Source organism: Blastomyces gilchristii (genome assembly GCF_000003855.2).
Source record: "Blastomyces gilchristii SLH14081 genomic scaffold supercont1.14, whole genome shotgun sequence".
NCBI lineage: Eukaryota > Fungi > Ascomycota > Eurotiomycetes > Onygenales > Ajellomycetaceae > Blastomyces > Blastomyces gilchristii.
In genome coordinates this window covers 394617-408759 of record NW_003101669.1, presented here as the reverse complement: position 1 = coordinate 408759, position 14143 = coordinate 394617, and the positions used below count along the sequence as shown (strand labels likewise).

Genomic DNA, 14143 nt, shown 5'->3' with positions numbered 1-14143 from the left:
CTTAAATAGTTAGATGTCTCATTTCATTATCGGCCTTCTCATTGCCATTAGCTAACTGTTCGGTGGTCATGCCATGCCTGCCCCCTTTCGGTGCAGAATTGATCACCACAGCTCTTATTTTACAATATACATCCAGACATCCATACATAGTACTCTTGTTATAGCTCTCACTGGATTATGGCTTTCTTTATCAATGCTAATTGGCGGGATTCCGGGTTCAACAGATTATCTCCCCATCAGCAGAATGGCTTCTGAAAAGTGCAACAATCAAATTTACATATCACTAACTATATTCGGTAACTACATAACTGATGCTGCAATGGACAATTCGACCCACATGCAAACTCTGGCCCCTGGCTCTATTGAGTATCAACAAACTATATGTATGTAGCTATGAACGAGCTTCGGACAACGTTACGAGTAACTAGTTAGTTAACTACTCTACAAAGCCGCTAACCTCGTGCTTCGTCATTGGGCAGAAAACAATGTAACTTCGCCATGGAGCTTACGCTCCAGCGTCGAACATCCCTAAGAGGATACAGAACTCGCAGCTTGCTTCAGAATCTCAGGGTCTATGATGTTGTCAGTCATCAGGACACTGAAAAATACTCCACAAAGATGACGTGCACCCTCTGCAATAAGTTCCAAGGGAAATGGGACATTTCTGATACCCGCCTTAGGGGTATGAATAGGCACCACATCGTCCCTAAATTCACTTGGGATGAAATGCTCAATTCAGCAAAGTCATGCTACTGCTGCAGCATTCTCATATCTGGATGCCGTGGCTGTTTCGGCCAGCACGGTATTAAAGAATCGGATATCCTACACGGAATCCTTCGTTTCTACTACCCCACCACTATCGACGACGCTGAGAAACAGGAGTCGGGCAAGAACTTGATCTTCTTAATGAAAGGCGGTCGTCGTTTTGAAATCCAGATATTTTGCACAGAGAATGATGATTGCCCAATCCCGGACTCGTGGGATTACATCCCAGTTTCGAGGAGAACTTCGCCAGGCACCGATTCCGATACGGCTATGGCTACCCTCAAGGGCTGGCTTGCATCATGCATCGTCACTCATTACGTACCTGAATGCTTCTGCGACTCACTCGATAACCCACCTTTGCCCACAAGGGTTGTGGACGTGGGCCTCGACGAAAACAGCGTCAAGCTCATCGAACCAAAGGGTACGATCAGGGCCAAGTACATCTGCCTCAGCCACTGCTGGGGACTCGCCCAGATCATCACGACTACCAAATCGACTCTCGCAGAGCACAAACGGCGCATACCGTGGGCATGCCTATCCAAGACCTTCCGCGACGCCATTGCCCTCACCAGAGCTCTTGGCATCAAATACATCTGGATAGACTCCCTCTGCATCATCCAAGACGACGCGAGAGACTGGGACGTGGAATCCGCCAACATGGCTGCAATATACACAAATGGCCATCTAACCATCGCCGCAACGATGTCAGCCAATGGCGCCGGCGGACTTTTCAGAGACACTCCAGACTTCGAAGTTTCCGGCAAGACACCGCCTTCAGGTAAAAGTGGCAAACGGGAGGCCTATCGCCTCTTCTTCCGCGAGCACATCGACCACCACATCGACATGGAAATCACCACCAGCGACATATTCACCGGCAACCCAACCGCAACCCACTACCCCCTGCTCACCCGCGCATGGGTCTACCAAGAGCGTATGCTCTCTACCCGCATCCTCCACTTCGGCCGCTACGAGCTCTTCTTCGAATGCCGCTCCAGCATCTTCTGCGAATGCAACGACATAGAATTCCACGGCTCCTCGCCCGAAGTGCCCATCGCGCTATTCAAAATCGAGCACGCAGAAGCACTGGGCGATTACACCAGCAGCTGGGCGGCCGATGAGAAGTTTCGACACGCGGTCCGCTACCAGGGCGCGAGCCTGTGGCGGACGATGGTGGGCTGCTACACGGCGCTGCTGCTGACGAAGTCGAAGGATCGCCTGCCAGCTATCAGCGGTATTGCCAAGGACCTTGCTGCGCGCCGACAGTCGCGGTACCTGGCGGGCGTTTGGGAGGAGTCCATCAATGACGATCTAATCTGGAGCGTGCACATGCGCTCGCGCCACCAGAAGGGGAGACCGTACCCGCGCAACGCACCGACGTGGTCATGGGCGAGCACGGAGTCCTACGTGCTGTATTACGATGGGGCGTTATTTACCAACCTGGCAGATCGGCAGGGGTCGTTGAAGGAAAGGCAGCCGTTCAAGCATTTCAGCACCGTGGAGAGGTGCGAGGTGACTTGGACTGGTGTTGATGAGTTCGGGGCTGTTTCGAGTGGGGTTCTTACGATTTCTGGGCTGGTGGTTGCTGGGTTGCTTGAGCGGGAGGTTGAGGTGCGGGATGGGGTGGAGGATGTTGTGCATTATGTATCCTTGCCGATGGGTGGTAATAGTAGTAGTAATAATAATAATAATAATAATAATAATAACAACACGAAGACGAAGAATCGACTGCGACTGGCAATTAAACCGGACTACCTGCTCGATCATGATGGACCAGGGCAGACGAAGCAGGGGACAGAGGTATTTTGTCTACGCATGAGCGTTATACAGGAAGGATCGACAGACCATCTGATATCGCTTGTCTTGAAGAAGCGGTCTGAATCGTCTGGGCGTTTTGAGCGGATTGGAACGGTGATTCTTCTGCAGAAGCCCCCCCCTATAGATCCTGTTGGGGAGATGTTTCAAGATGCTGTGTTAAAGACGGTAACCATCATTTAACCAATACTTTTTAGCGCATAGCATGTCAACTTATTTTCTGCAGTCGATAGACGTAATGGATTTATTAGACGGGTGGATTGGTTAGATTTGAAGATTAATATACACCATTCTATATCGTGAATATCATTGATAACCAAATCTACCACGAACGCCAGAAAGGAAACATAAACAATATCGCAGGAGAAAGAAATGTGATAACCACTGGGAATAAATCGTCAAATACCGAACGCAAAGCAGCCAAACAGTCTTTCTATTAAATACGTCCATTCCTATCTATATATATGCCTCGGGAAAAATCAAATCTTTCATCATTCATATATCCCCCAAGCTCCTGACACCGACCCACAGACACAATCAACCCATAACTTATGCAATCATTATCCTGACTTTCGGATCCACAATGAGAAAATAAGGCAAATGTCACACAAAAGGCTCCAGAAAGAACATATAACTTGTTCTAGGCTGGTGATGGTGATGGGAGATAAAACGTCAAACATTAAGGAGATTTTATCATGATACCGAGGAAGAAAATTGGAAAACAAAAGCAGTATATAAATGTGTACGTGAGATATAGAAAAATGTAAAGGGGGGGGGGGGGGGGGGACGGGGGGGAGTTAAACAGTATATTTAGAGATCAGGGTATCTTAAGCGGTAAAATGGCAGTAATACGAGCAGAAAGATACGTAGTCAAGGGACGGGAGATTATATAATTAGAGTATTGCAAGGTGTGCCACTTCAATGTCCCGGGGAAGCAGGACCGCTCGGTGGGACAGCGCTCGTGGTGGGGCCACTTGTAGAGCCACCTGGAAGGCCTCCCGCTGGACCCGTAAGATACTCCGCCGGGACTTTGGGAACTCGTGGTGAGCTAGCCGTATGGACAAACGCACGCTGCTGAGCTCTTAGGAGGTCCCGCTGGCGTTCTTTCTCTCTGGTGGAGGACGTGCCGCCAGTCAAGCGACGCACGCTGCTGCGGATCACGGACTCAAGCGAGAACGGACCTTCGCTGCCATGGCGCGGAGACGTGGCTGAGTTAGAGGATGGCTGGTCAGAGTCGGAGAGCGCTTCCTCGAGCTCGTCATCGGATAGGAATGGGAGTGTAGTTGAGCTTCCGAACATGGGTATCGATAACTGGCTGCTGGAGGGATAGGTGTTTGCGGGCGAAGTTACGGATCGTGTGTGCATAGAGGTTCTGGAGGATGGGATTCCGGAGTTTACGCTGAACGTCGAAGCGTGCATCCCGGTTACATCTGTGCGACTGGTTGTTGGTCGGGATTCAGCGAGGCCGTTGTGGAAAGATGAGGATGAGGCTGTTCGAGCTAGTGACTTTCGTAAGAGAGGGGCGGTTTGCTGATCGTAAAGATTGGCACTGGCGTCGTGGAAGTCGCTTGCGAAACTGTGCAGTGTGGTACCTGAAATTGAATTCAAGGGGGCTGGAATCGCTTCAGTTTCGTCGAAGAAATCATCAAGACTGTCTAGTTTCTGCAATAAGTCGCCCATACTTCCGTCGTTCTGGGTATCGAATGATTTCATCGTGTCCGCTCGTAGCCCCGGGAAATACAAATTGTTATATTCATCCACGTGGAACTCCATTTCAGGGGACGCAGGAGTTTGTTCGGATCCATCGGCGTCTGCACAAGTGTAGAAAACAGCATGCACATTATTCCTCGTCAGGGCTGACTGGGCAGCGGGAACAGGGATAGACCAGCCAGTTCGTTCCGGTATTCCATACAGACTTTGGATACGCTCAAACTCCTTACGGATCGCTCGAGATGAGCATGACGAAGCCATACTCATTCTTAGATGATGTCGCTCCATCGGGTTTCCAGAGACGGTCATTATGTGGTCCATCACTTCTAGGGCCTGGGGACATAGGTCAGTGTGAAGCAGTCGAAGTAGGGGAGAAATGAGATCCGGCCCATAGCACGCAATTTCAGGGCGACGCATGTCGATTTCAGAAATTAAAGCACACAGAATCTTCATAGTCTTGATGCGGAACCATGGTGTCGTGTTCGTCAGCAACCCCATAAGGAAAATAAGAGTTTGGACCTCTTGCGCGGGGAAGTAGTAAGATCGAATAGCTTCAACAGTATCTACTAACAAATCTTGACTCCGCTTATAGTGGCCGCTTGAGAAGCCAAATAAGCAATCAGAAAGTCGAGTATACCCGTTGTTCTCAGAAATCGAAGCAAGTAGCCTCGCGCGCTCGACAACCTCCTTGGGCCGTTCTGGGAGATCAAACCGGTGGAGTAGGCCCGGGAGGTTCGCCAGGATTGCAAAGAGTAACCGATTGTTATCACCCACCAGTTCATCGTTGGGAAGTGCAGTGAGCCGGTGCAGAACGGACAAAGTCTTGTCTAGCAATTCACCAGATTTTAATCCCTTGTATATCAGAACCTGGATGCCCTCAAAGTCGCCTTCCCACTTGGCCGGTTTGCTCTCTCTGAGTTTCGTTAAAACAGCCGGGTCACGCATGTCCACCTTGTCCAGATATTTTTCCAGCATACCAACACTTTCCATGAACTCGCGCTCATGAATCGTGTTAAGGCATGCACACGTTGTCCAGAAGAGTTGGGGGTAGCGCAGCAAATCCTGTGGCGCAAGGGAGCTGATGATAACTTTCAACGTGGTCAAAATTTCCATCGAGAAGGTTTGGTAATCGGTTTCCTCGTCGGCAATCGTATTAGACAACCGTGCGAGCATATCCGCTAGCATTCTCGAGTCAAGGGACGTCGAAATGCATCTGAACACCTGAAAGGACCGACATGCAAGGTGCCGGACAGGGCAAGAAGTAGACCAGTTTAACGCCTCTTTCGCCCATAGATCGTTCACACCTTCGTACGCAGCAGAGAAAAAATTCGCGACATCTTGGGTCACACGATGCATAGACGCAGGAACCCTGCTGGTATCCTGGTCATCATCGCCGCCATTATTGTCCTCATAGTCCCAAACAACAGCGGCGTCACCCCGACGGATACATTCGACGAAATCTTCGATAGATGTCCTCATGCCATCCGGTGAGTCACCAATTTTTGAAGCAACAAGCTCGTGGATTAAATGGACAAGCATCTCACGGGCTTGCTCTTGTACGGTGAGTGTGTAATGGTCCCAGAATATGAGGGCAGTATGGAGTAATTTGATCACACTGTCGAGCCCAAGTGTAACAGGAGAAACCATCAAATCGACGAGGAAAATGAGAGAGACTTGGCCTAGTGAAAATCCAGCCTACATGAACTGTTAGAATTCAACGTAAAAGAAAGACAAATTTCAATGACAACTTACTTGCTTGTTACCAACGGGCAAAACAGTCCCAAGGTCGGCGACATATGGCAAGCTTTTCAAGTCAGGCGGCAGCGGAATCGGGTCTCTCCGTTCGTGAACCATATTCTTAGGCACGACCTGCATCAAGAAAAACTCAATGACTTTAGAACCAGCCAACGTCGTGGACAAGAAGACAATAATTTGCTTCGCGTAATCTACGAAATTTTGTTCCTTCCGCTCGAGACAGAGGTTGATGATAAAATCAAGAACCAGTTGCACATTGCCAGCATGAGGGCCCGTAGCAAGCGCTTGCCAGAGTGCTTGGACTTCGTTGGGAAGAACGTTGCCAGATTGAATTGTGATCTCGAAGAGGTTGGCAAGGAGCATATACGACTTGGCCGTTGGTCCGCCATTTGGATCCACTTGAAGTTCTATTGCCTGGATCCACGGAAGAATTGCTGCTACCATGTTTCGTTGGGTGTCTGGTTGGATTTTCTTGAAGTGCAGTGAAAATTCCGAAAAGATCGTGAATGCTAGGTCAGTGTGTTGTTGCGCCAACCGCTTTGAAGTTTCAAACTGAGCAAGCTTGTAGACAGCAGTTGTCTTATCGGATATGCTGATGTCAAAGTCCTGAATCCTAGAGTTCTTCTGTTGGCGCTCTTCAAGTGTACGTAATAAACGTGCAGATTTCATCCGGATCTCTCGTTTCGCGTTGCCCAGTGCGAAAAGAACAGCCCCAAGAATTCTCCAAAATGCAAACGGATAATCAGTGTGCTCGATCAAAACTTGTGCAACGACATCGAAGTAGCTCTCTAATGCTTTGGGACTTTCGGAGATGTAGCACATTTCGATTGACTGTTCTAAAAGGTGTGGCAGATCCTTATTGTGGACGATCAAGTTCTTCAGAGCCCGTCGCCCAATGGCATGGAGTTTGTCGCTCACAGTATTAAGGATGATATCAATCCAGGAAAGCATACGTCGCACATCGAATTGGAGAGTAGCTCTGCTCTCTGTAGTTATTTTGATGGGCCCGCCGCATAGAGAAGCCATAGCACTCAGAGCAGCCGTCCTCAAATTCCTCTTCTCAATCTCCAACGCTGCAGTACTTCGAACCTCCCATGGTTCTCTTTGTCGCGCAAGCGCAAGTTTCCTCATGTTTTCTTCCCGTGCAGCGATCTGGGACTGATTCGGCGAATAACCACACCAATCCTCCATGAGCGAAAATGCGGACTTCCTCGACTCAAAGGGCATCCAGCGGGAGGGATCTTTGGATTTATTGATGCCTTCGAATAGCTCCTTTAGTAATCCACAGTAATGGAATCTAAGCCTCTGGAACTCAAGGTCATTTTGCACCTCAACGTCACTGAGGAATATCCTCAAATCTTTCGTGTACGTTACCAGGTTGTTGAGGATCCAGTCGTCGTTGTACACCTCCGGCTCCTTCAGAAAGTGCGATGTGACCTTGTAGACATTGGTGACTTCAGTTCGTAGTCTATCTGTTCTCCTGTTTCTCCGGGGGCTGCTGGGAGTCCTATTGTGCGTTCCAATTCGTACTCGAGCTTCTTCATTGCAGGTAGTCACTGCATACTGCAATGATTCCAACAATGTACGATACAGATTTTTGTTTATCGAACCAAGGGCGACAACAATAGCATTGCGAATCGAGTCAGGGCCAGCAGATAGCAGAGGAATAACAGTTGCAAAAAGTGCTCTAGCAGAACCGATTTTATCCTGGGGATGTTGACCTGCCCTCGATGTTTTACGAGCATGCTGAGCATTGGCAAGCTGACTTTGTGATTGTGCGCCCGCTGTATTGATGGTAGTGCACGCCATTATCAAGTACAATTTCCACTGCTCGACCAAGATGTCGGGCGAGTTGCTGCTGCGGGGAGCCGGTCGACCTTGGACAATGTCCAGCGAGGCGTACTGTCCTGGTTGAAAATTTTCGGCAAGGGCAGCGATGCTGTTGTGCATTTGAACTAGTCTAGCACAAACAATTTCGCGTCCCAAGGTTACGGCAAATGGGCAAGTTCTGAAACTGATGCGGATGAGATTTGGAAACACCTTAGACCAGAGAGTAGAGTCATAGGAAACCTCGCTGCTACAAATCTCTATGAGGGTGTTGTGTGGCCCATTTTGTTGCTTCCCTTTTTGAAGTCGGCTCCTCTCCGCAACGGTAAGCAGGTCATCCTTCAGATCTAGAACATTGTACGACTCGTCTTCCAAAATCTGAATTATACGCGGCACGTCTTTCCCAGTTTTGCCCAGGGCGCTGTCGAACTCAGTAACAAGACGAAGGACAGTGATCGCAAATGCGCGAACTCGTCTTGACTGCGAACACAAAAAGAAGAGTCCGTGGGACTCGATCTCCTCCACATGAGCCATGACAGCTGACAAGTCTAGTTGCACCCCCCTACTTCCACTTCCACCATTCTCTGCCGGGTCTGAACTCGCGTCTTTGCTTTTTTGTTTTATCTCTTCAATCCAAATTTGTATCAGCTCAACATATAATTTCAAAGTAGATTCGATGTGTCCCGGGCCCAGCATCCCCTCGTCCGACATTGTTGAATACCTCGCATCGAAATTGAAAATGAATCGAGCGAACCCAATTGCAACATGCTGAGCGTGGGATTGGCGAGCAATGGATTTGAGAGACTCGGCCGAAGAGCTGGCAATATTAGACTGTACATGCGCAGTCCCGGTGCAGAGTAAATTTATCAAAGAATTGAAAGGAATATGATCGCAGAGACAACGAGGGAGAGCCTGGACAGCAACATGTAGTAGATCATAAAAGGCTTGTTTTTGGTCAGGGCCAGTTGAATGGTCATCTCTTCTTCCAAAGCTAAAAGCTTCTGCGATTGGTGTTTTGGGCGTGACTCCACCGAACTTCTCATCTAGAGCTGCCTGGCCACCAAATGTGTTATCACATAAGATTGTGATCTTTCCTAGTATTTCACAGAAACGGAAATAAAATTTCCGGGAATTCTCACTAAGTTTCGCGGTATTGACCGGTCGGAAGACGGCCTCTTGTAGGGCTTTTTTGTTCGGATTTAAAGTGTCTACCGTTGTTGTCCGCGGGTCGACAAAGGGAAAAGCTGAGGTAAATGGTTGGTCTGTGACAGCAAAGTCCTGCGGGAATGGAGGTGGCTGTTGGCCTCCATGGTCTAAATCGGCCATTATCGCTAGAAAGGAGCGGATCCCAATCACCATCTTCTCAGGCTCCATTTGCTCAATTTTCAATTCTTTACCAGACATGATGAGGTCCGAGTTAACCAGCGGGAATATTATACCTCTGAAGCACATATCAGGGTGTTTATAACCGACCATCCGGATAAGTTGTGTCAACGGCTCAGCCACGGCTGTCTCAGTAGTTAAATACGTCCTTCTACCGCCTGGAAGAGCGATTCGTGTGATTTCATCTATTTTTCGAAGTGGGTTATTTTGGGAATCGGTGTAGCGAAAGAGGTATGTCCAAAGTAATCGACAGATTGCCTGGAGGGCTGTCCCTCGGGTAGGCCGGTCTTTCAATTTTGGCGGGAGGCTGGTAATCACAGACATCCACTGGGCATAAAATGTTTCTTTGGGCGACACGCATAGAAGTAGAGTATAAAGGGGGAATGCACTATTCCAGTGCCGAGGTTTTCCGAGAATTTGAGATAAGCGTGGAAAAAGGATGTCCACAAGCTCCTTCCATTTGGGTGACGTAAAGTCACAGGTGAGATTACCCGCGATAGGGAGGAGGAGGACCTCGAGAATCTGGCAATATGCTTGTTTCAAGGCCTGGCCGTGCGAATTGACGAATAATCTCGCCACGGATTGTAAAAAGTCACAAGACCTACTCCAAACATCCTCTGGGGAGGTCCGGATTTGGATATGTCTCATCCCATATATAAGTAACTCCGCTTTCGCCTCCGCATCTTTTGCCGCTGCTAATCTGAAGTCATCCTTCTGAAACTGGCTTAATTCCGCAAGGAATCTGTTGGTAACGCTGGTAAAACTAGATTCACTCATGATACCCAAAAGTTGACCATATATACGCCAGTTTGCCATTCGAAGCGGCGATGCAGCAATTTGGTCCGGATCAACAGTTTTCAATTGCCCAAAAACAATGTCTTCTAGCCGCTCTGCCATCTCGGAAGTGATGGCTTGCAGAGTGCTCTGGTTGAAAATTTCGATCAACACGCGACAGACGAGGTATACAGAGACTGTAGCCCGGCGTTCAGCGAGTATTACGTCCTCTTGCCGCGATACAGGTGAGAGGTGCGAGCCGTTCGGCACAGCGCTGGAATCTTGACTTTCAGGCCCGGGATGCGTAGGTTCGGTATTACGGCGGGAAAGAGCGCCCACAAAAGGGGGCACTTGCCTTGCCTATCGTATGGGTTCAGCCAGGAGAAGGAGGAATGAATATAGGGGAATATAAATGGTCAAACAGCTTGGAGATATGAATATCTCAGGGAAATGCTTACCTGGCTGGCAGCGTGTTTAGCTGCAGACGCAGCTTCTCCCTTGGCCTTTCTCCAAACCATAATTGTATCTATCAAAGGCTTCGGTTTCCTTTTCGCAATGTGTCCCAGAGCGGAAATGAGTTGATCGAAGATAGGATCAGCACCTGGGCCGCAAATATGTTCCACAGGCGTGTCATATTCATCGATGCTTAAAATGCATTGATTGATTTTTTCATCTGCCTGGCCAACAAACTGTGAATAGGATATCGAAATTAGTCGGAATCGTCCAGGCATCTTCTCAAGAAAAGTGGGAGAAGAGAAAAACAAACCGAGTTGAATAGATGATGTAGAGCATATTCCCCGACAGTTCTCGCTTCCTGCGAATGTTTGGCAGAATGTGAGGGATGATGGGAATGGTCTCGTCGCGATTTCCCACTTGTAGTTGCTTTACGTTGGGAAGATGGCTCACTAGCCATTTCGGCCTGGTGATTATCCGGTATAGTTGCTAGGCTCAACGGCTGCATCTGGCCAGTGACAGGGGTTCCGCCCCCAGTATATCCAGCAGGGTATTCAAGAGGATCTCGTTTTCCATTCGAAGGTGGATCAATGACATGGGCAACCCCAAATGCTGCAGTCGCAATGGCCTCCGGACTTAGAGGGCTGGCAGTAGCGGAGGAAGCGGCAAAACTTGCATTCCTCGAGTGCTGGATGCTTCCGTGGACTATTGAGGCCTGACGATGGTGACCGTACGCGGAATTGGAAGGGCGTCTCTCTAGACCTTCGCCGTCCAGGCTGGTACCTGATCGTGTACCTACGGACTCGGGGCTTTTGGAGTGGGACTGGGTCCGTAGCCGTGGTTGTGGTTGTGGTTGTAGAGATTGAAGGGAAACCGGGGAAGAACCAGCAGCTCTCCCGCGCGGAGCAGATGGGTCTCGAGCATGGGATAATGTCGGAGGAGGAGGGTTTCTGGAGGCCAAACGGTCGGACGAGGAGTGTATGTTTTTCTGGGGGATGGGGAGAGCAGGTTCTTCCAGCCTGAATGGCAGCGCATGACCAGCACCAACCGGCCGCAGCGGGTGAGGACTGGCTGTGCACGAAGTAAGTAGATAGAGTTAGTTGTTGTTTCCGTTTCCAATCCCCAGTCAAATAGCAATGCATGGATGATATCGCTTTTTCATAGACATTGGAGTCGTGAGCAAAAAGTATATAGCTATATCTACTCCGCCTGTCGGGACGGGAGAAGCTTGGCAAGGATCTTCGAGAAACTTACAGGTATGTTGCATCTTCAACAACCTCCTCTAGCAACGGGAAGAGGGAAGAAGAACAAAACGGTATGTCCTCGCATTGTTGAGACCACAATCCATTACAAGACACGGGGGCACTTGGGCAGCGCGCGTTGGGGGAATGGCTAGCTGGTCTGGGGGGAGGAAGAGAGACAGATGGAGGCGAAGGATGCGATACATACCAGGACTGGCTTGGCTTTTTTTTTGGCACCAGCGAGGCGGTTTGGTTGCTGACTGACTGACTAACTACTAGTTAGTTACTACTACTACTACTACTACTACTAACCTAACTACGGAGTACTAGTTAACTACTACTACTTACACGCTGATGAGAGACCGACCCCCTTGATATAGGACCGGTGGGAGCTGGTTCATGCAGCCAGTTTCTTATTATTATTATTATTATTATTCTAATAATAGTTACTATTGCAGACTAAAAGAATCCTATCCTCCTGTTCTTAGTTGTGGCAGAAAACTTCATTTTCCCCTTTTTCAATTGAATCTTGATGTCACCATGGTGCAATACGAAACAGGCCATTCCACTCCGTCCTGCCAATGGCTGGATCCAGCAGCACTGTGATGCAAGTTCTCTCTACCCGCCATTCCGAAACCTCACACACTTTCACAAAACCCTTCGCGGCCTGCATTCGGTTTGGTTGCTAACTAGTAGTAAAACCCCTCGCAGTGCGCCCAAGATGAGTAGCAGAATTATGGATTTGATGCTGGCGTCCATGCGGGATTTGTCCACGTTCTTCTCTTCCCTCTCATCTGGGACCTGAAAACCGCCCGGAAACAGTGAATGGCCTGCTTCAGCCACCCTATCCATCGGTTGCGGCTATCTACTGGACGGATAACCTGACAGACCGCTGTTTTTAACTCCTCGAGTTGTGCTTGCTGTTCGTCTCTTGGTAGGTCTGACCCACCAGACGTTGATTGAATGGCAAATTCCTGAGCGCTTGTATGGTAACTAGTCTCCAGCAAACCCTCCATAAATAAGCAACGATTGGGATTCTTCCCTCATCAGAAAGCAGACAACTATTTATTACTAATTAACCAGCAGATCAATATCATATGGTTAACCGCTGTGCAGATTATGTACACATTAACAATGCACAGCGTTATTATTCTCTTTGATCTTGCAGAACCCCAAACTGCGTGGACAGCCGAGTTTGGGGTATTAAAACAAAAGAAATCGACGAATCTGGGAATGTTCGAGATCTGTACGCCCTAAACTATTATTATGCATCAGGACAGGACGTTGTTATTATTATCATCCCTGCATCCCAGGACAGTCAAATTGTCAAGGTCGACCGAGTTATGTACACAGTATAACAATAACAATAATAATGTGTAACTAGCCATACCAACCAACCGCGATCGATCGAGTTTGCATCCATGTCAACCTATAGCTAACTAACTATATATATCACTATCTCAGTGCCTCAATATATTTAGATTTAGAACCCCCAAAACCTCGAGCTTTTAATCATTCTAAACATGGAATCTGGCTTTGCAGACTTTTTTTTTAAAAAAATGAAGCGCCTGCTGATGACATGTCTCGATCGAAGAGATTGTTCAAAGAACAAGCTCACTCACTCACTCTAATCATGAGTTGGCCTGAGCCTCCAGTTGCATTGTTTGAAACAATATCTCTTATCAAAACATTGATCTATTTTTTAGCATAATGCGACACCTGACGATCAAGTGAGAGTTTTCAAGAAATACCTAAGCATTGTCAATAATAGTGAGTTAATCCGTACTCATGTTGAGAACCAATCCCATATCAATTTTTTTTTTCTCCTCCCCTTTCAACCCTTCAAAAGCTAAAAGTCGCAAAGCTCACAAAGCATGAAAAATATGTGAACATTCTTTGAAGGGTGCTGATTGATGGATCACTTAAGTTAGGTTAATTAGCCTGTATGTGTGAATCTCCAATTAGCCCATGAGGTCGATCAGAAATAAAAAAAAATAGAAATAGAAATAGAAAAAATAAAAAGGATTTGTCCTCAGCGTTACTATTGGGGTACGAGCGGTTATTTGGATCTCCCGTCACGCACTAGATAGATACATAATACTAATGAGTGCAACTTCGTCCAATAATTGAATATACATATTTTCGTTGCGGCCGTGCGCCTCGTGGAATGAGAAATTAGCGCTCAATACACATCATTACCCGGTGGGTGAACTCATAATTCTCCAGGGGCCTATTAGAATGACGCCTGTAGATATCATATTAATAACGGAATATGTGTTCGATTTCCCTCCCCGCGCATACAACCCCCTGTCTCTTAATGAACGTGGAAAGTGTCAAACTAACCATCCACATGGAGTAATATATCTCTAATGGATACAGCTTGGAATACATGTGGAACCCATCCCCCCCCCCCCCTACCCAAG

General features: G+C 48.1%; 2 protein-coding genes across 4 annotated transcripts; one reads left to right on the top strand and one right to left on the bottom strand.

Moving 5' to 3' along the window:
* The first annotated feature begins 236 nt into the window (after positions 1-236).
* BDBG_06543 lies at positions 237-2987 on the top strand. 2 transcript variants are annotated; one of them, XM_031722647.1, is made up of 2 exons: positions 239-383; positions 480-2937. In XM_031722647.1, exon 2 carries the CDS (start codon positions 499-501, stop codon positions 2758-2760), a length of 2262 nt encoding a protein of 753 aa, XP_031579479.1. In that variant the 5' UTR covers positions 239-383; positions 480-498; the 3' UTR covers positions 2761-2937. The 2 variants fall into 2 exon arrangements, with proteins under 2 accessions (XP_002623104.1, XP_031579479.1); XM_002623058.2 differs by having other exon boundaries at positions 237-2987.
* BDBG_06542 lies at positions 2596-12030 on the bottom strand. Of its 2 annotated transcripts, none has more exons than XM_031722646.1 (5): positions 11734-12030; positions 10793-11632; positions 10485-10715; positions 6040-10386; positions 2596-5982 (listed from the first exon to the last, which is right to left on the bottom strand). In XM_031722646.1, the coding sequence occupies exons 2-5, from the start codon at positions 10985-10987 to the stop codon at positions 3496-3498; spliced, it is 7260 nt and encodes a 2419-aa protein (XP_031579478.1). In that variant the 5' UTR covers positions 10988-11632; positions 11734-12030; the 3' UTR covers positions 2596-3495. The 2 variants fall into 2 exon arrangements, with proteins under 2 accessions (XP_031579478.1, XP_002623103.1); XM_002623057.2 differs by having other exon boundaries at positions 10793-11550.
* Between the last annotated feature and the right edge of the window lie 2113 nt (positions 12031-14143).

Excerpts from the sequence above, each read along its gene's own strand:
- BDBG_06543 (XM_002623058.2), top strand. The coding sequence starts at position 499 with ATGGAGCTTACGCTCCAGCGTCGAACATCCCTAAGAGGATACAGAACT.
- BDBG_06542 (XM_002623057.2), bottom strand. Across the intron at positions 10,716-10,792 it reads TACATCATCTATTCAACTCG|TTTGTTGGCCAGGCAGATGA; the intron begins GTTTGTTTTTCT and ends TCCTATTCACAG. Across the intron at positions 5,983-6,039 it reads TGCCCGTTGGTAACAAGCAA|GCTGGATTTTCACTAGGCCA; the intron begins GTAAGTTGTCAT and ends CAGTTCATGTAG.